We start from the raw sequence: 20497 nt of genomic DNA on the forward strand, positions 1-20497 counted from the left end.
ACGTGACATGACTCATGTAAAATAAAACACAATTCTGCTTCTTAAACACAATGGCACCATGCAAGACGGCTGCAAAAAAGGACATTTCAAACAGAGCAAATTAATTCCCTTCTCAAAAATAGCAATAAATTCTCCTTTAAATTTTCAGCCTGATATATATTCTGGTAACACATACTACCCGTTAGCATCTGCAGTTTAGGCGTACTGATCAATTACTCTCAACAACTGGTCTTCTGTAATTAACTAAAAGTGACCTGCTGCCCATCAAAGTGCTAGTTTTCTAATAAAATTAGGAAGATTGATGGACATGCTTCCACATGTTGAATGACCTATTAAAATAGATCATGAGAGGCCTAGTTAATTAAATGTTATATTCGTAAGTCGTATATTAACACATTCAGGACTCCCACTTTGGAACAGAAGGATGACTACAACTGAATTGAATTAAATGTAGTGAAATTCATAATCAGTTTCAGAATTTGCCTGTGCCATACTCATGTAGCTTTCAGCCCATACTCAATGCTGAAAACACAGACAGTTCCATTGTGCTTTTCTATTAGTAACAGTTAATTGCTGTTCTGTCCACTCTTCTATAGTAACTCTCTACCTCATTTATCAATTGGTTGTTAGATTAGCCTCTACATTACTAACATGTTATGACTTTTCTGTGTCCTGTGTGTTAGAACTATCTCAAATATAGCTTAGTCCCATTGAGGTTTGCTTAGTTACCCGAGGAGCTTGCACTTAGTATCTGGACAGGAAAGATCAGCACGGGACTTGAGCTGAATGAATAGTGATGACATACAGCATATACATTACCTGATAATGCCAAAAGCTGGCTGTGTAGTTTCCTCAAAACCACTTGAGGACATTATTTATGCTACTAAGATTCTGATGTATGATCACGACAAACTCACAGTTCTCGGAGCTGATTTTTCAAACCTCCTATATAGGTTGAGTTGTACCACTGGTTTTGAGCTGCTATAAAGCACTTTTGGATGCCGATGAATGCAAAATAACTTGGATCAGATCACCAGTCCCACTGTGCACTGCATTACGGAAAGAAGTGTGAGGCCATCTCGAGAAGGAAGTCTGACAATTCTTGGACTTCACATCAGATGTAGCAATAACTGCAGCACAGTACAATGTCAAATTTTAAAAGTTTCTATGCAATACAAAAATAGGCCAGGAACTTTTTTACAACTTAGTTTACAATGTTTGCAGGGGGCCAGCACTCCAGTTGCAATCTCTTCACATTAAATCGAACTGAAATTTAAAAGCTGGTGCATGCATGTGAAGAGCACTCATGACTGTAGACAAAGAGCAATGTAAGAGCTGGGAGCATAACTGAGGCCCACCAGCCCACATTAGGTGACTGAATTGTCCAATTCTGGATCCGCACATTCTGCCACAGGTGGGGCAGGTGGCGTTTGGTGAAGCGAGTGAATGGGATGCTCGAATTTCTGAACGCTCCTTCTGCTGTTTGCGCTTGGTCGCTGCCTGGGCATGTCGAAGTTGTTCAAACTGGCTGGCACCTTCGCGGATGCTTCTTCTTCAGATTTTTGGGACATTGGGACCGGTTCTGGGGGAGGTGGGACTATTACAAATTGGACGGTCTACACCTGGGCCGGACTGGAACCAATGTCCTTGGGGGTGCTTTTGCTAACGCTGTTGGGGAGGGTTTAAACTAATGTGGCAGGGGGATGGGAACCAATTGAGGAGGTCAGTTGACAGTAAGGAGGTAGTAACAAAAGCCTGTAAGGAACTAGATAATGAAGTCAGTGTGACGAAGGGGAAGAGCAGGCAGGGAGCAGATGATGAATGTAAAGGGACTGGTGGTCTGAGGTGCATTTGTTTTAATGCAAGAAGTGTAGTAGGTAAGGCAGATGAACTTAGGGCTTGGATTAGTACCTGGGAGTATGATGTTATTGCTATTACTGAGACTTGGTTGAGGGAAGGGCATGATTGGCAACTAAATATCCCAGGATATCGATGTTTCAGGCGGGATAGAGAGGGAGGTAAAAGGGGTGGAGGAGTTGCATTACTGGTCAAAGAGGATATCACAGCTGTGCTGAAGGAGGGCACTATGGAGGACTCGAGCAGTGAGGCAATATGGACAGAACTCAGAAATAGGAAGGGTGCGGTAACAATGTTGGGGCTGTACTACAGGCCTCCCAACAGCGAGCGTGAGATAGAGGTCCAAATATGTAAACAGATTATGGAAAGATGTAGGAGCAACAGGGTGGTGGTGATAGGAGATTTTAATTTTCCCAACATTGACTGGGATTCACTTAGTGTTAGAGGTCTAGATGGAGCAGAATTTGTAAGGAGCATCCAGGAGGGTTTTCTAGAGCAGTATGTAAATAGTCCAACTCGGGAAGGGGCCATACTGGACCTGGTGTTGGGGAATGAGCCCGGCCAGGTGTTTGAAGTTTCAGTAGGGGACTACTTTGGGAATAGTGATCACAATTCCGTAAGCTTTAAAATACTCATGGTCAAAGACGAGAGTGGTCCTAAAGGAAGAGTGCTAAATTGGGGGAAGGCCAACTATACCAAAATTCGGCAGGAGCTGGGGAATGTAGATTGGGAGCAGCTGTTTGAAGGTAAATCCACATGTGATATGTGGGAGGCTTTTAAAGAGAGGTTGATTAGCGCGCAGGAGAGACATGTTCCTGTGAAAATGAGGGATAGAAATGGCAAGATTAGGGAACCATGGATGACAGGTGAAATTGTGAGACTAGCTAAGAGGAAAAAGGAAGCATACATAAGGTCTAGGCGGCTGATGAAAGACGAAGCTTTGAAAGAATATCGGGAATGTAGGACCAATCTGAAACGAGGAATTAAGAGGGCTAAAAGGGGTCATGAAATATCTTTAGCAAACAGGGTTAAATAAAATCCCAAAGCCTTTTATTCATATATAAGGAGAAAGAGGGTAACTCGAGAAAGGATTGGCCCACTATAGGACAAAGGAGGAATGTTATGCTTGGACTCAGAGAAAATGGGTGAGATTCTAAACGAGTACTTTGCATCGGTATTCACCGAGGAGAGGGACATGACGGATGTTGAGGTTAGGAACAGATGTTTGATTACTCTAGGTCAAGTTGGCATAAGGAGGGAGGAAGTGTTGGGTATTCTAAAGGGCATTAAGGTGGACAAGTCGCCAGGTCCGGATGGGATCTATCCCAGGTTACTGAGGGAAGCGAGAGAGGAAATAGCTGGGGCCTCAACAGATATCTTTGCAGCATCCTTAAACACGGGTGAGGTCCCGGAGGACTGGAGAATTGCTAATGTTGTCCCCTTGTTTAAGAAGGGTAGCAGGGATAATCCAGGTAATTATAGACCGGTGAGCCTGACGTCAGTGGTAGGGAAGCTGCTGGAGAAGATACTGAGGGATAGGATCTATTCCCATTTGGAAGAAAATGGGCTTATCAGTGATAGGCAACATGGTTTTGTGCAGGGAAGGTCATGTCTTACCAACATGAGGAAGTGACAAAGTTGATTGATGAGGGAAGGGCTGTCGATGTCATATACATGGACTTCAGTAAGGCGTTTGATAAGGTTCCCCATGGTAGGCTGATGGAGAAAGTGAAGGCGCATGGGGTCCAAGGTGTACTGGCTAGATGGATAAAGAACTGGCTGGGCAACAGGAGACAGAGAGTAGCAGTAGAGGGGAGTTTCTCAAAATGGAGACGGGTGACCAGTGGTGTTCCACAGGGATCCGTGCTGGGACCACTGTTGTTTGTGATATATATTAATGATTTGGAGGAAAGTATAGGTGGACTGATTAGCAAGTTTGCAGACGACACTAAGATTGGTGGAGTAGCAGATAGTGAAGGGGACTGTCAGAGAATACAGCAGAATATAGATAGATTGGAGAGTTGGGCAGAGAAATGGCAGATGGAGTTCAATCAGGGCAAATGCGAGGTGATGCATTTTGGAAGATCCAATTCAAGAGTGAACTATACAGTAAATGGAAAAGTCCTGGGGAAAATTGATGTCCAGAGAGATTTGGGTGTTCAGGTCCACTGTTCCCTGAAGGTGGCAACGCAGGTAAATACAGTGGTCAAGAAGGCATACGGCATGCTTTCCTTCATCGGACGGGGTATTGAGTACAAGAGTTGGCAGGTCATGTTACAGTTGTATAGGACTTTGGTTCGGCCACATTTGGAATACTGCGTGCAGTTCTGGTCGCCACATTACCAAAAGGATGTGGATGCTTTGGAGAGGGTGCAGAGGAGGTTCACCAGGATGTTGCCTGGTATGGAGGGCGCTAGCTATGAAGAGAGGTTGAGTAGATTAGGATTATTTTCATTAGAAAGACGGAGGTTGAGGGGGGACCTGATTGAGGTGTACAAAATCATGAGAGGTATAGACAGGGTGGATAGCAAGAGGCTTTTTCCCCCAGAGTGGGGGATTCAATTACTAGAGGACACGAGTTCAAAGTGAAAGGGGAAAAGTTTAGGGGGGATATGCGTGGAAAGTTCTTTACGCAGAGGGTGGTGGGTGCCTGGAACGCGTTGCCAGCGGAGGTGGTATATGCGGGCACGATGGCGTCTTTTAAGATGTATCTAGATAGATACATGAATGGGCAGGAAGAAAAGAGATTCAGACCCTTAGAAAATAGGTGACATGTTTAGATAGAGGATCTGGATTGGCGCAGGCTTGGAGGGCCGAAGGGCCTGTTCCTGTGCTGTAATTTTCTTTGTTCTTTGTTGTTTGTTCTCCATTTTAAGGGGTCTCGGGCAAGAGATTCCCCTGAATCAGTGAGATGTCACATTTTTTCAGGGATGCTTTAAGAACAAACTTGCAGCATTTCCTCTGCCCTCCTGGTAACCTCTTGCCATGACGGAGGTGGAGTAGAAAGCTTGTGTGAGAGTCTTGTATCAGGCATGCGGACGATGTGGCCCGCCCAGTGTAACTGACTGGCCATGACCAGTAACTTGATGTTGGCTTGAGAGAGGACACTGGTATTGAAGCACCTGTCCTGCCACTGAATTTCTTGTGGAGGCACCACTGGTGATATCTCTCCAGGAACTCTTGGAGCAGGCTTTCAGTTACCTCTTCAAGAACACCCTGAAGCAGATCCACACGGCCTGCATCCAAGCTCGCCAGTTGGACATGCTGGTTATGTGTAGACTGGTATATTCATGGTGGAATAACAGAAATGTTGCTGAGTTGTCTGGCTACAGGTATCAGGGGAATTGGTGCAGGACCTGCCCTGGATGTTCACAGGCCTCTCAGATATGCAAAAGCTCTCAACAAAGAATACACCTAGATTGTGACAGCGCTGGACAAAATCTACAGCTCTGTGCGAGGGTTTGTCATTACTGCTAAACTGATACAGGGAGAGTGAATCAGTAAGATGTAATCGCTGAGGGAAATATATTTAAAGCAGATTGTAAACACAAATGAGAGTTCAGCTGGTGTTTATACTATTTGTATTCTTCATTTCCTGAACTCGGTCTGGTTATAGGTCCATGCTTGTATATCACTGTCATCTGCTTGTATGTGGTACAATTCAAACAAAGCAAGTCATGTTCAGATAATCTTCCTGCAAGGACATTGCTCAAACTGCAGCCTGGAGAGGACAGATGAAATTCAGCCAACCGTGACAACTAAGCCTGAATGACAAATACTCAAATTTACAACTCACTAATGGAGTTAATTAAGGGCTGCTAGATAGCAAAAGATTGCTGAAATGTCAAGCTAAGGGCCTCATCTGAAATTCAAGCATCACTGCTCCCTAATAATTTGATTTTGCCAGTTCCCTGTCGGGCATTTGGATGCAGGCACTGAGATAGAAATGTGCACTGTCTCAATAGAGTAGCTTTTCAAAAGAAAGGTGTAGGTGAGAAAGCGTAGGCAATTCAGAAGAAAAATAAAAGGATCAAAGCAAAAAGCATTTTATAATCGGTTTCTGAATCCCTTCTCTTTTCACCACTTTAGGTATTCAGTGAAAAGAAAATTGGAGCACAGCTGTTCACTTTCCACAGTTCAATCCTGAATACTACAGTGAGAATCATTTGGAAGAACGTGTAAATGCATTCAACGGTAGGTTGTGCTCAGAAATAATCCCAGGGGATCCTGGTAACCGTGGGCTGAAATTTATACTCCTGCCGCCGAAATTATTAAGTGCAGTGGATCATTTAAATAGCCGGGGCCAGTTGCCCCCTCCCCCCCGCCCCGATGACATGGAGAGGGCTGGCTGTCCGTCTCCAGCAATGGCATCAGCTGCCTGTGACCAGTCGCTGACATCATTTTTAAACGGCTTTGAGCCCTACCATTGAATTCAAAAATTTAAAGAGACATTGAATACAAAAAATTAAAAACATTTATTTTGCTCCTCTCCCACTCTCCCAATAACCATAGAATTAATTACTTGCCCTCCCCCCCAAAACACTTACTTTGTCCACCTGACCTTCCCCCCCAAAAGTGCATTAACTTTTAACTATAACCCTTCTCACCATCCCCTACACCAATGATATTACTTTGATCCCCCCCACCACCACACTGAGAAACTTGCCTTCTCCCCGCTCTCCACCAGTTTTCCGCCTTGGTTCCCTGGACGGAGACCCAAAGGTGCAGAGTGCTGGCCAGCAGCACAAAGATCACACCGGGACAGACGGTGGGAACGTAAATATCATAAATTCATTGATTTTAATTAATTTAAATATTTAAATGGTGGTCCCATTGCCGAGCGAGGGCGGGGGGGGGTGGGGGGGTGGTGCCGCCAAGAGGCCTCGCTGCCACCAGCAATATTCAGCCGGGCCACATGGCAGCTCTCTCCCAGAGGCATTTTCCGGCCCACCCCGCCATGACCCCCGACGTTGGAGGGGTAAAATTCAGCCCAGTGTGACAAAATTCAAACATATGGTAACTGCACTGCACTGCCAACATCTTTCCAAAGAGTTACCCAGAGGATGGCTAGAGGTTTAACCAATAGCACTGATAACAGCTCTTCCATGGGCTCAGGGACACCAAGAAGTGGAGAAAACATGCAACTATGCGGTTTATTGTGTTTCATCCATTTATTCTCGTACTTTCTATCGCCTCTTTATCAGCATATTTTCTCAAAATTATGATACCTTAGGTCGGGCAAAAGAGAAGAGGGGTACATGGCCCACTTTCAGGTCTCCAAATATTCCCACACTGCTGCTGAGATTAATTTTAAGTCAGATACCAAAAACTACACATAAAGGGTGCAGATTCTTTTTAACTAGGCCGCAGTTTAATGTCTCATCCAAAGGACAGCGCATCCAATGATAGAGCACTTTCTTATTTTTTGCACTGGAGTATCAGCCTAGTTTGTGTGCTCAAGTCCTGGAGTGAGGTTTGAGCACTGAATATTCTGATTCAGTGATGAGAATGTTACTAACTGATCCAAGCTGAGGTCACAGTAGTGACCTGAGCTCAGCTAACGTGGCACAGAACTAGGGCCTAAAAACATAAGGACCAAACATTGTCAGCCTCTGCTCCTGATCCCACTGGAGTGTCTGGGGTCATGGGAGGTCATCAAATTACCATACCAGTGGCAGGCACCCATGGCACAATGACAGCATCTTGGGCATTTACCAGAAGAGTGGGGTGTTAAAAATGAAACTGCCCTGCAGCTAGGGCAGAAGCTGACACCATTGACCAAGAAAATGCTTTAACTCTATCCCATCAGCCCCTTTAATAGAATGCTTGCCAAAATAAAATCATGCTGCAGAAATTTTGACTAATAGTTGCAGGCCTTAGACCACCCCCACCTCCCACCCCCACCCCCCACAATGAGCCACTTTTCTGTTGCTTTAAAGACCTGTCCACCAGGTTCATTGCAAGGTTCGGGGGCTAAGAGTGTTAGAAAGGACAGTGGAAACACCTCAAATAGAAATTCATCTCCTGGCCTCACTCCTTCCAAGGTTGGGCCCATGTTTAGGGATGTTAAGCATCAGCCATGTTCTGGCAGAAACCTGCAGCGGAGGCTGGGACGTAATGCATCTCGGTCCCAGCCGATTTCCCTGAGGCTATGATGCACTACTGACTGACTTACAGCAGTAGTGCACCGCTAGTCCAATGGAAATTCAGGTTCAGAAAATTCTGCAAGGTCTGTCAGCATCTGAAAACATTGGGTTAATTTTTCAAGTAGAAAGCTTTCTTTGTTAGATGTAAAACTAAAAAGCTTGGAGACCTCATTGATAGGATTGGTGAAAACGAGGAGGGGCGTTGGAAAATAGATAAAAGATGCTGAGACAATTGTGTTAAATACTAATACAAAGAGGTAGCAAATGGGATTAATAGTTTATGAATAGATTTCTTAAAGTTGAAAAGAGCTGAAAACTACTGAATAATATACAAAGGTCTTCTCAGTTCAGTTGTGGAAAGGTGTTACAGAGACAGAAGTTGAGTGAAACAGCTCCAAAATGGAAGGGCTCATGTTGAAATATGAACAGGAGGATTTGGCAGGAAAATTAGAGAACCAGCTGAGCTCCGAAACTGCCAAAATGAATGCTCATCAGAAGACAGAGTCCCTAAAAGGAATATGAGGCAAAGCTTCTGAAATTTATAAGATCCTGGTTGGAGCAGTGTAGGAGGCCAGAGGCAAAGAAAGGCATTAGCAGGAGAAAGGGAGGGTGTATTGAAATAAAGCACAGAGAAATTAGGATCCTTCTTGGCAGAATGGACTGAAAGGAGCTGTTCTCAAATGTGATCACCTATGTTGCATTATTAAGTTGAATTTGCATTTCCATTTTTAAAATTTTCATCTTCCTCACTTTTTAAACAATCTTGAGTGGCTTTTATTAGCCTATACTCTCAGGAAAGCAACACAATCCAAAGATTCTGGGCAGTACCTGTGCTTCCTTTAGTCTTATATCCAAGATTCTCCAGCAGAAAATTATTACTTTCAGTCCTTGAACTTAAACTGACTTTGTTTTTAACAGTCACATTTATAGAAGTGATTTTATTTGTCAGTCAGCTGGCATTTTCCCAAGATATTATCTAGAGGGCAGTTGGAAGTACTAAATACTAAAACAAGAACAGCCTCCCAGTTTCTGCAAATCCATTAAGAACTATGAGCACACAAGCTGCCATGAGAATTGCACAGGTTTCAATAGGCCCTTTATTTTAACTTGTTTGTGCGCTCTACAATGTACCACTGACTCCAAGTTCGATAACCAACCAGTAGTTTGGATTGATTTATTATTTTAATTTTCTTCATCCCTTCAAGAGGATGGGCAGGTTGGTGAGTGAGCTGCTTTAACAGACTAAGATAAGGCTGAAGCATTTGCAACAATCTTCAGACAGAAGTGCTGAATGGATGATCCATCTCAGCCTCCTCTGCAGTCCCCAGCATCACAGATGCCAGTCTTCAGCCAATTCGATTCAATCCGCGTGACATCAAGAAATGACAGAAGGCCCTGGATACTGCAAAAGCTATGGGCTCTGACAACATTCCGGCAATAGTACTGAAGACCTGTGCTCCAGAACTTGCCACACCCCTAGCCAAGCTGTTCCAGTTCAGCTACAACACTGGCATCTAGCCAACAATGTGGAAAATTGCCCAGGTATGTCCTGTACACAAAAAGCAGGATAAGTCCAACCTGGCCAATTACCGCCCCATCAGCCTACTCTCAATCATCAGTAAAGTGATGGAAGATGTCGACAACAGTGCCATCAAGCAGCACTTGCTTAGCAATAACCTGCTCAATGACGCTCAGTTTGGGATACCCCAGAGCCACTCAGCTCCTGACCTCATTATAGCCTTGGTTCAAACATGGACAAAAGAGTTGAAGGCAAGAGGTGAGGTGAGAGTGACTGCCCTTGACATTAAGGCAACATTTGACCGAGTATGGCATCAAGGAGCCCTGGCAAAACTGAAGTCAATGGGAATCAGGGGGAAAACTCTCTGCTGGTTGGAGTCGTTACTAGCATAAAGGAAGATGGTTGTGCTTGTTGGAGGTCAATCATCTGAGCTCCAGGACATCACTTCAGGAGTTCCTCAGTGTAGTGTCCTAGGCCCAACCAACTTCAGCTGCTTCATCAATGACCTTCCTTCAATCATAAGGTCAGAAGTGGGGATGTTCGCTGATGATTGCACAATGTTCAGCACCATTCGTGACTCCTCAGATAAAGAAGGAGTCCATGCCCACTTGTAGCAAGACCTAGACAATATCCAGGTTTGGGCTGATAAGTGGCAAGTAACATTCGCGCCACACATGTGCCAGGCAATGACCATCTCCAACAAGAGAGAATCTAACCATCTCCCCTTGACATTCAATGGCATTACCATCGCTGAATCCCCCATTATCAACATCCTGGGGGTGACCATTGACCAAAACCTGAACTGGAGTAGCCATATAAATACCACGGTACAAGAGCAGGTCAGAGGCTAGGAATCCTGCAGCTAGCAACTCACCTCCTGATTCCTCAAAGCCTGTCCACCATCTACAAGGCACAAGTCAGGAGTGTGATGGAATACTCTCTACCTGCCTGGATGGGTGCAGCTCCAACAACACTCAAGAAGCTCGACACCATCCAGGACAAAGCAGCCCATTTGACTGGCACCCCATCTACAAACATCACTCCCTCCACCACCAACGCACAGTGACATCAGTGTATACTATCTACAAGATGCACTGCAGCAACGCACCAAGGCGCCTTAAACAGCACTTTGCAAAGCCGCAACCTCTACCACCTAGAAGGACAAGGGCAGCACATACATGGGAACACCACCACTTGCAAGTTACCCTCCAAGCCACACATCATCCTGACTTAGAACTATATCGCCGTTCCTTCACTGTTGCTGTGTCAAAATCCTGGAACTCCCTTCCAAACAGCACTGTAGGTGTACCTACCCTACATGGACTGCAGTGCTTCAAGAAGGCAGCTCATCACCACCTTCTGAAGGGCAATTAGGGATGGGCAATAAATGCTGGCCTGGCCAGTGACGCCCACATCCCATTAATTAATTAAAAAAAGATAGCAGCAGAGAATCACTGCAAAGAGGGTATAGAAGTGGGAGACTTCATTACTGTTCTAGAAGTCATACCATTGGTTTTCCTGAAATTCCATTTCAGATATAGTAGCAGGCAAAGAAAAAAGTGTCTCTATGTCTATTTATATATTATTAAAAATCTTGCATATGAGTGTATTTTCCATCCAACTCCCTATCATCTGGACTTTGGAGACACTTTTGGGTATAGGGAGTACAATTTTGAAATTTGCAGATGATAGAAAACTTGGCCGCCAAGTAAACAGTGAGCATGATAGGAGCAGATTTCAGGAGGACACAGGCAGACTGGTGAAATTGGCAGACACATGTAAGATGCAATTTAATACAGATAAGTGCAAAGTGATGCACGTTTGCAGAAACAACATTGAGAGGCAGTCTAATCTAAATGGTACTATTTTGAGGGGGTGCAAGAACAGATGAACCTGAAGTGCATATTCACAAATCTTTGAAGGTAGCAGGGCAAGTTGTAAAGTGATTAAGAAAGCATATGGGATGCTTGTCTTTGTAAATAGGAGCATTGTATACAAAAACAAGGAAGTCATACTAAAACTTTACAAATCCCTGGTTAGGCTTCAGTTGCAGTATTGTGTACAATTCTGGGCTCCACACTTTAGTGAGGATGTCAAAGTCCTGGAGTGGGTATGGAGAAGGTTTAACAGGATGATAGCAGAGATGAGGGACTTCAGTTATTTAAAGAGATTGGAGAAGCTTGGATTTTTCTCCTTGGAGAAAAGAAGGTTAAGGGGAGTAATAATAGTGAGTGAAAATTCTGAGGGTTTTTTCCAGAGCAAGTAGCGAGAAACTATTTCTGCTGGCAGGTGGATTGGTAACCAGAGGTCATATATTTGAAAGAATTGGCAAAAGAACAAGGGGACAAATGAGAAATTTCTTTGCATAGAGGGTTATGATGATCTCGAATGCACTACCTGAAAGAATGCTTGCACAGATTCCTTTGGAACTTTTAAAAGGCAATTGGACATGGACTTGAAGAAGACTAACTTGCAGGGTTATGGGGAATAAGCTGGGATGTAAGACTAAATTGGACAATTCTTTCAAAGAGCCAGCACATGCATAATGGACTGATTGGCCTCCTTCTGTGCTGTAAGAAGCTATGAAACTGCTGGTATAAGGTTGCCCGTAGACCCTGTCATAAAGCAAAAGCAAAATATTGTGGATGCTGGAAATCTGAAATAAAAACAGAAAATGCTGGAAATAGCAGGTCTGGCAGCATCTGTGGAGAGAGAAGCAGAGTTATTATTTCAGGTCAATGACCTTTCAGAACTTATGAAAGGTCATCGACCTGAACTGTTGACTATGTCATAGATCCTGGAAAGTAGGTGGTGCAATTGACGGGGTTGCTGAAATCTCATATCCAACTCCTGTCATTGAGCAAATAACATAAGTTGTATTCATCAACAGACCCCAGGACAATTTATTAGTATGGATATAAAAACACATTATTTACATGAATTATATTCATTATACTGTACAATATAAACCATTTGCCTTGGAAACTGCATGTATATTGTTTGGGTGTTTACCCCAAACAAGTTATTTCACACAATTATCATTTGTTTTATGTAAAATAAAACCAGTTTCTCTGAAGCTATGTAACCCAGGCCTGGATCCCCAGGTGGGCCCCACTTCCACCAGGAAAAGGCTGATATGCCTGCTTTCACTGGGCATACCAGCGACTAGGACTACAGTGGGCCCTGTGAGGCAGAAATGTAGCTTAAAAAGTCCTATGGAATCCTCCACACTAAGGCATCCTCATTTGCAGCCCTTCCAGCACACACCTTCTGGAGTTATGGCAGGAATGTATTCCAAAAGGATTTTAGGCATCACTGTGCATAAGAAAACAGAAAGAAAAGATATCCCATCGAAAAACAGTGGGAGAATAAGAGAATTTTAATCTTGTATTTTGATAGATGGGGAAAAAAAATGCAATTACAGTGCTCAAAGGGTTGAAAATGTATTTAATATTCTCTTCAGCCTGGTTGACATGCTCAAAAAATTAAGGACACAGCAGCAACTAAATGCAAAAACAGGGATATAATTGATACCCAGGTGCAGAACACTGCCAAACAGGTTATAAAACAGAAGAGCGATGAACCGTGTGGGAGATAGTGGGCCAATGATTGTCAGTCCCCTTCTTCATTTGTCCCAGGAACAGAGTTATGAAAGTGTGATGTTACTCATGGCTGAGGTAATCTTGAGTCTTATTATTTCTCAGTATGCATTGTGTTCATACTTGAGGTAAAAATAAGGATATATAACATAGTTCAAAAATGACGAAACAGTAACTTTTAATTCTGGTGAATGCAATCATGCCTTATAACAGAAAAGGCGGAATTATGACCTAGCAAGCCACTCAGTTGTACCTAACCGCTACAAAGTCAATAAAAAAGAATGAAACCGGACAGACCACCCGGCATCGACCTAGGCACTGGAAACGACAACCCCAGCCCTGTCGACCCTGCAAAGTCCTTCTTACTAACATCTGGGGGCTTGTGCCAAAGTTGGGACAGCTGTCCCATAGACTAGTCAAGCAACAGCCTGACGTAGTCATACTCACAGAATCATACCTTACAGACAATGTCCCAGACACTACCATCACCATCCCCGGGTATGTCCTGTCCCACCGGCAGGACAGACCCACCAGCGGTGGTGGCACAGTGGTATACAGTAGGGAGGGAGTTGCCCTGGAAGTCCTCAACATCGACTCTGGACCCCATTAAGTCTCATGGCATCAGCTCAAACATGGGCAAGGTAACCTCCTACTGCTTACCACCTACCGCCCTCCCTCAGCTGATCACAGTACTCCTCCATGTTGAACACCACTTGGAGGAAGCACTGAGGATGGCAAGGGCACAAAATGTACTCTCGGTGGGGGACTTCAATGTCCATCACCAAGAGTGGCTCGGTAGCACCACTACTGCGAGCTGGCCGAGTCCTAAAGGACATAGCTGCTAGACTGGGTCTGCGGCAGGTGGTGGGGGAACCAACACAAGGGAAAAACATACTTGACCTCGTCCTCACCAATCTGCCTGCCACAAATGCTTCTGTCCATGACAGTATTGGTAGGAGTGACCACCGCACAGTCCTTGTGGAGACGAAGTCCTACCTTCCATTGTGTTGAGTGGCACTATCACTGTGCTAAATGGGATAGATTTCGAACAGATATAGCAATGCAGAACTGGGCATCCATGAGGTGCTGTGGGCCATCAGCAGCAGCAGAATTGTACTCAACCACAATCTGTAGCCTCATGGTCCAGCATATCCCCCACTCTACCATTACCATCAAGCCAGGAGACCAACCCTGGTTCAATGAAGAGTGCAGGAGGGCATGCCAGGAGCAGCACCAGGCATACCTCAAAATGAGGTGTCAACCTGGTGAAGCTACAACCCAGGACTACTTGCATGCCAAACTGCGTAAGCAGCTTGCGATAGACAGAGCTAAGCGATCCCGTAACCAACGGATCAGATCTAAGCTCTGCAGTCCTGCCACATCCAGCCGTGAATGGTGGTGGACAATTAAACAACTAACTGGATGAGGTGGCTCCACAAATATCCCCATCCTCAATGATGAGGGAGCCCAGCACATCAGTGCGAAAGATAAGGCTGAAGTATTTGCAACAATCTTCAGCCAGAAGAGCCGAGTTAATGATCCATCTTGGCCTCCTCCTGAAGTCTCCAGCATCACAGATGCCAGACTTCAGCCAATTCGATTCACTCCGCGTGAAACGACTGAAGGAACTGGATACTGCAAAGGCTATGGGTCCTGACAATACTTTGGCAATAGTACTGAAGACCTGTGCTCCAGAACTTGCCGCGCCCCTAGCTAAGCTGTTCCAGTATAGCTACAACACTGGCATCTACCTTGCAATGTGGAAATTTGCCCAGGTATGTCCTGTACACAAAAAGCAGGACAAGTCCAACCCAGCCAACTACCGCCCCATCAGCCTCTCAATCATCATTAAAGTGATGGAAGGTGTCATCAACAGTGCCATCAAGCGACACTTGCTTAGCAATAACCTGCTCAGTGATGCTCAGTTTGGGTTCCGCCAGGGCCACTCAGCTCCTGACCTCATTACAGCCTTGGTTCAAACATGGACAAAAGAGCTGAACTCAAGAGGTGAGGTGAGAGTGACTGCCCTTGACATCAAGGCAACATTTGACCGAGTATGGCAACAAGGAGCCCTAGCAAAACTGAGGTCATTGGGAATCAGGGGGAAAACCCTCCGCTGGCTGGAGTCATACCTAGCGCAAAGGAAGATGGTTGTGGTTGTTGGAGGTCAATCATCTAAGCTCCAGGACATCACTGCAGGAGTTCCTCAGGGTAGTGTCCTAGGCCCAACCATCTTCAGCTGCTTCATCAATGACCTTCCTTCAATCCTAAGGTCAGAAGTGGGGATGTTCGCTGATGATTGCACAATGTTCAGCACCATTCGTGACTCCTCAGATACTGAAACAGTCCGTGTAGAAATGCAGCAAGACCTGGACAATGTCCAGGCTTGGGCTGATAAGTGGCAAGTAACATTCGCGCCACACAAGTGCCAGGCAATGACCATCTCCAAAAAGAGAAAATCTAACCATCTCCCCTTGACATTCAACGGCATTACCATCACTGAATCCCCCACTATCAACATCCTAGGGGCTACCATTGACCAGAAACTGAACTGGAGTAGCCATATAAATACCGTGGCTACAAGAGCAGGTCAGAGGCTCGGAATCCTGCGGCGAGTAACTCACCTCCTGACTCCCCAAAGCCTGTCCACCATCTACAAGGCACAAGTCAGGTGTGTGATGGAATACTCTCCACTTGCCTGGATGGGTGCAGCTCCAACAACACTCAAGAAGCTTGACACCATGCAGGACAAAGCAGCCCGCTTGATTGGCACCCCATCTACAAACATTCACTCCCTCCTCCACCGACGTACAGCGGCAGCAGTGTGTACCATCTACAAGATGCACTGCAGCAATGCACCGAGGCTCCTTAGATAGCACCTTCCAAACCCGCAACCTCTAATGGGAACACCACCACCTGCAAGTTCCCCTCCAAGTCACACATCATCCTGACTTGGAACTATATTGCTGTTCCTTCACTGTCTCTGGGTCAAAATCCTGGAACTCCCTTCCTAACAGCACTGTGGGTGTACCTACCCCACATGGACTGCAGCGATTCAAGAAGGCAGCTCACCACCACCTTCTCAAGGGCAATTAGGGATGGGCAATAAATGCTGGCCTGGCCAGAGCGCCTACATCCCATGAATGAATTTTTAAAAAAATTATTTAGAGGAGATGAAAACTGCACTTGTAATATAGAATGCAAATTATAGTATGTATGATGCATCTATTTTAATACACAAATATATCACGTTTGTGTTGTTATCAGTGGGGAAGTATTCTGTTTCCACCATGGCACTCGAGTGACAAAGAATCTCCCAAGGTGGAAGCCACAAATTTTCTCAAAACTTAAATACTGTAAAATTAACCATTAAAGTAGCTATTTTCAGAGGTCCTTAATGGATTAATGGATACAAGTGCTGCATGGTTTAGTAGCTAGTCATACAGAATAGGTTGGATCCATGTTCAATCTGCAGTCTGTGCTAGGTGAGTCAACATTAGCCAAAGTGGCAATGAGAAATCTCCAGTTGGTTTAGTATCTTCAAAATAGCAAAGGATAAAATCAACCTGGGTGCTTTCGCCTGATAACCATCCACTTAAATTGTGAATGCATGGATGACAGTTCAGTAGGATCAGGCCCTGATATCATGTCCTTCAATTAAATGGCTGGCTGTCACTCGCTGTGTAGGTCTAACCATGTAGAATGGCTATTTAGGGTGGTGGCAGAGGACTATACACCCCTTCTAGAACTCTACCCTAATAGAAATCATTGGCTTCAGGGTAGCAGTAACACAAGAATAATATTTTCAGTTGCTACAGACATCAGAAATGCATATTTGGCAAAGAAACAGCAAATAATTCCACTAATGAGACTGAACCTGTGATAAGTGACTTTACCGTCAGTCTGCGAGTTATGCAGTCAGTCTTGAGTGTGGAAAAATCCAGTACAACCTGCTGGCCCTTCTCTAATTATCACATGAAAAATATAAGTTAGAAGAATGAAAGGTTAGATAAAAACCCACACAAAGAACAATCTACTGGTAAGTCTCACCCTCTCACTTTTCCGCTCTTCCAATTTGGGTGCAGCAGGTGCGGAGTTTGGACTGGAAGTCACTGAGGTACTCGCTGGTCCACCCATTGTGTCCCCATTCAAGTTGGCCGCATTAACATTTGGTGGAGTAATTGCTACAGCTGCGGAGGTTAGTGAAATAGTTGGTCTAGCACCAGGAGCTCCAGGGGATTGATGAACATGCTGCGGCGAGGTCATTGGCTGTGGTCGCACCACAGTGACTGAGGTACGGGTGGGAGGACTTTGTGTTCTTAGTGGTGGTACAGTTGCTGTCGGGCGGTCAAGTGCTTGAACAGCAGGATGGACTGCAAAGACAAAATGGAAGAGATAGTAAAAGGCTGAGTTAAACTGATGTGTCTGAGCACCCCTTGGTTTGTAAAACAGATTATTCAGGATGTTGCTTCCTCAGGTTATTTTCAAATAATGTAGTGCCCATGTTAATCCCACCACTGAGCACAGTTTAAAAAACAGCTTCTCAAAACACAAAAAGCAAAATGGAAGACTGTACACAATATCATACAGACTCCCACTGCGGATTTCCTACACAGTAAATTCCTGATTCCAAGCGAGGCTGACTGGGATCGTATCAGCCATGTGTGATGCAAACTTAATTGCTTAAATTCCAACATTCCCCCTTAAACATTTCCCATCCCTGGACAATAGAAAAAACAACTCACCTTAAGCAAAGGCATTCAAAATTCTTTAGTTAAATGTTTTGGGTCTTATAAAACAATTCAACCCTAAAAATTGACTCATAAAATGTCATATAATGTGACTTTAAAGCTGCTGCTGGGTAACATGGATATTCACAGGGGTATCTGAAATGTTGCACTCATGCTTTTCATGAAGGTAAGAGTCATTAGCAGCAGATGACAAGGGCATCACATCAAAGCAGCATTCATAATTCAAATTAAAAGAGTAAAAGTAACAACCAAAAGGCAAGAAAAGGATTGTTGCTCCCATGAGTAAACAAAGCCAGTTTTCTACATACATCTCCTTCTCTGTCTTCATCAACTGGCGCTGTGCCATAGCTTGCAGCTGGGAGCAGTTTCAAAGACCCAAGTACAACTCACATCCCTCTCCTGCATTACTATTCATCCTCTCCTTCTATCCACATTTTATAAAATATATAAGCAATATTATGTAACAATATACAAATTGAATAATAATCACCTGATAAATACAAGGTATTTTTTCCTTCTGTATTTCTAGAACTTTCGAAGGAATTTTTTTCCGAAAAAAACAAGTTACACTAGAAGAAAACATTTCTGTATTATTTTCTTTTTGTCAAAACATAAAATAAGACCAGAATCTTAAGTCTGACATAGGGTACTGTTACATTGGGAGCTCCTTCACTTCACATCCTTGAGCTGTCTGGAGGTAGCGTCCCCAGAATAGAAAATGAAACTGATTTTTGCAGTCAGTGGCAGCCAGTGAGCCTTATTATGAATGGATGGAATCACATAATTCAATCTCCAAAATGTTGTTTAAAAAAAAAAAAATCCCAAATTTCTATGTAATAAAATCAGGATATGCTAGAAACATGCAGCTAGGCAAGCAGCTTCTGGAAAGAGGGAATACTTGAGACATAAACGCAACATGAAGGAGCAAATTGCTTTGAACTGTATCATCATGTCACTTATATATGTTTTTGAGATAAAAATACACAGTTCTCTTCAAACAAAAAAAAGTTTGTCAAATATTTTCCTCAAAGTTAAAGTTGCCAAGTTAAATAATACAATGATGCAGCAGCACCCATGCTACTCTTTCATTGCACCCTGAGGTATCACCTGCTCATGCTCTCAAAACAGACATCAATAACTCCTCTCAAGACTTTCCTTTAAAAATATTTTAGAAAAATTGTGGTATCATGATATTAAACTAAATGCTACCAAAGCATTCAACTCAAAAACAAACATTTGAAATGTACTTATTGAATTTCAATACTGTCCCTGGGGCTGAGAGCTGTGGGACACAAGATTGCCCACATGACAAGCCCCTGATTTTGTTCAGGTTATCCACTGGAGGACAGTTGCGTGAGTCATCCAAGGAAAAGCTGTTTCATGTATCACTTATTGGTTGGGTATGCTGTGGTAAAGGTAGAGGTATACCTTTGTGAGGATTTGAGGAGAAACCTCCTTATCCAGAAAATGGTGAGAATGTGGAACTTGCTACACATGAAGTAATTGAGACAAATAGCATAGAGGTATTTAAGGGGAAGCGAGATAAGCGCATGAAGGAGAAAGGAATATGCTGATAGAGTTGGATGAAGTAAGGTGGGAGGAGGCTATTGTGAATATGGGCTGAGATATTGTGAGGCCCCCTGAGGTGGGATCGGAGGCAGAAGGACACTGAGTATTGCAATGGGTGGTGGAGGGGCGGGGCGGGGCAGAGTTGGGGCAGTGGGCCTGTTGGCTCCCTGTCGCCCAGCAATCTTCCTGGGGGTGGGATAGGCTGACCACAGCCTTCCTGCCCAGAGGCCAATTGAGGCCCTTACGTGGCCTATTAATGGTCAATTAAGGGCCTCTTCCTCCCACCGCTGGGATCTTCCCAGTGACGGGGGGGGGGGGGGGTGGGTGGAGGTGGTGCTTCCACCACGCAGGAAGGATGCCTTGTAAAACGACGCAGCCTTCATGTGGGCTTGCAGGGGGTGGGTGGAGGTGCCTCCTCCGTGGGCAATTTGTAACCCACAGAGGACCCCCACCGGGAACAACTTTACCTCCCAGGACCCCCTTCCCCTGGACTGAACAGCCACATCCCCAAACCCCTTGCTGAGGCCTTTCAGACTGGCCCCAGCGACCATGCCTCACCTACCTCTGTTCCGGGGTTCCACCGCTGGGCCTGGGTCCGAGGCCGCTGCAGAACCAACAGTGGCCACTGCTCCCGGTGGTACTGCCGATACTGCTGAGCTGCTGGCCCTCTGATAGGCCAGCAGCTCTTGGAGGCAGGATCCCCATTCCTTTTAAGTCTCTGAAGGAAGGGGACCTCGCCTCCTAAAACTTTGAATCAAAAAGACTGGAGGATTGCTCCAGGGGGTGCACGAAAAGGCAGAGGCGGGGTTCCCCCTGCCTTCTCAGCCCGGCGCTGGGAGCCCCGCCTCCAGTACAAAAGCCAGTTCATAAACACCAGCAAGAACCTGTTGGATTGGATGGCCTGTTTCTGTACTGTATATATGGGCTGAATTTTAATCGCCACCGTGCTCTGCGGCACCGCACTTTCAACTCGGCGGCCTTCCGACACAAAAGTGCTGCCGAGGAGCCCCCATGATATTACGCGCGGGGTCTCATTTAAATAGAGGGGGCGGAGCG

At 44.9% G+C, this 20497-nt stretch overlaps 1 protein-coding gene across 1 annotated transcript in view; it reads right to left on the bottom strand.

The window, feature by feature from the left end:
• Positions 1-20497, bottom strand: part of LOC137371342 (E3 ubiquitin-protein ligase SH3RF3-like) — a 475007-nt gene that overhangs the window by 35896 nt on the left and 418614 nt on the right. Inside the window, exon 8 of the mRNA XM_068033784.1 lies at positions 17172-17494. Coding sequence (XP_067889885.1) covers positions 17172-17494 — 323 coding nt within the window. The remainder of the gene's footprint in view (positions 1-17171; positions 17495-20497) is intronic.

Source organism: Heterodontus francisci, chromosome 6 (assembly GCF_036365525.1).
Source record: "Heterodontus francisci isolate sHetFra1 chromosome 6, sHetFra1.hap1, whole genome shotgun sequence".
Classification (NCBI taxonomy): domain Eukaryota; kingdom Metazoa; phylum Chordata; class Chondrichthyes; order Heterodontiformes; family Heterodontidae; genus Heterodontus; species Heterodontus francisci.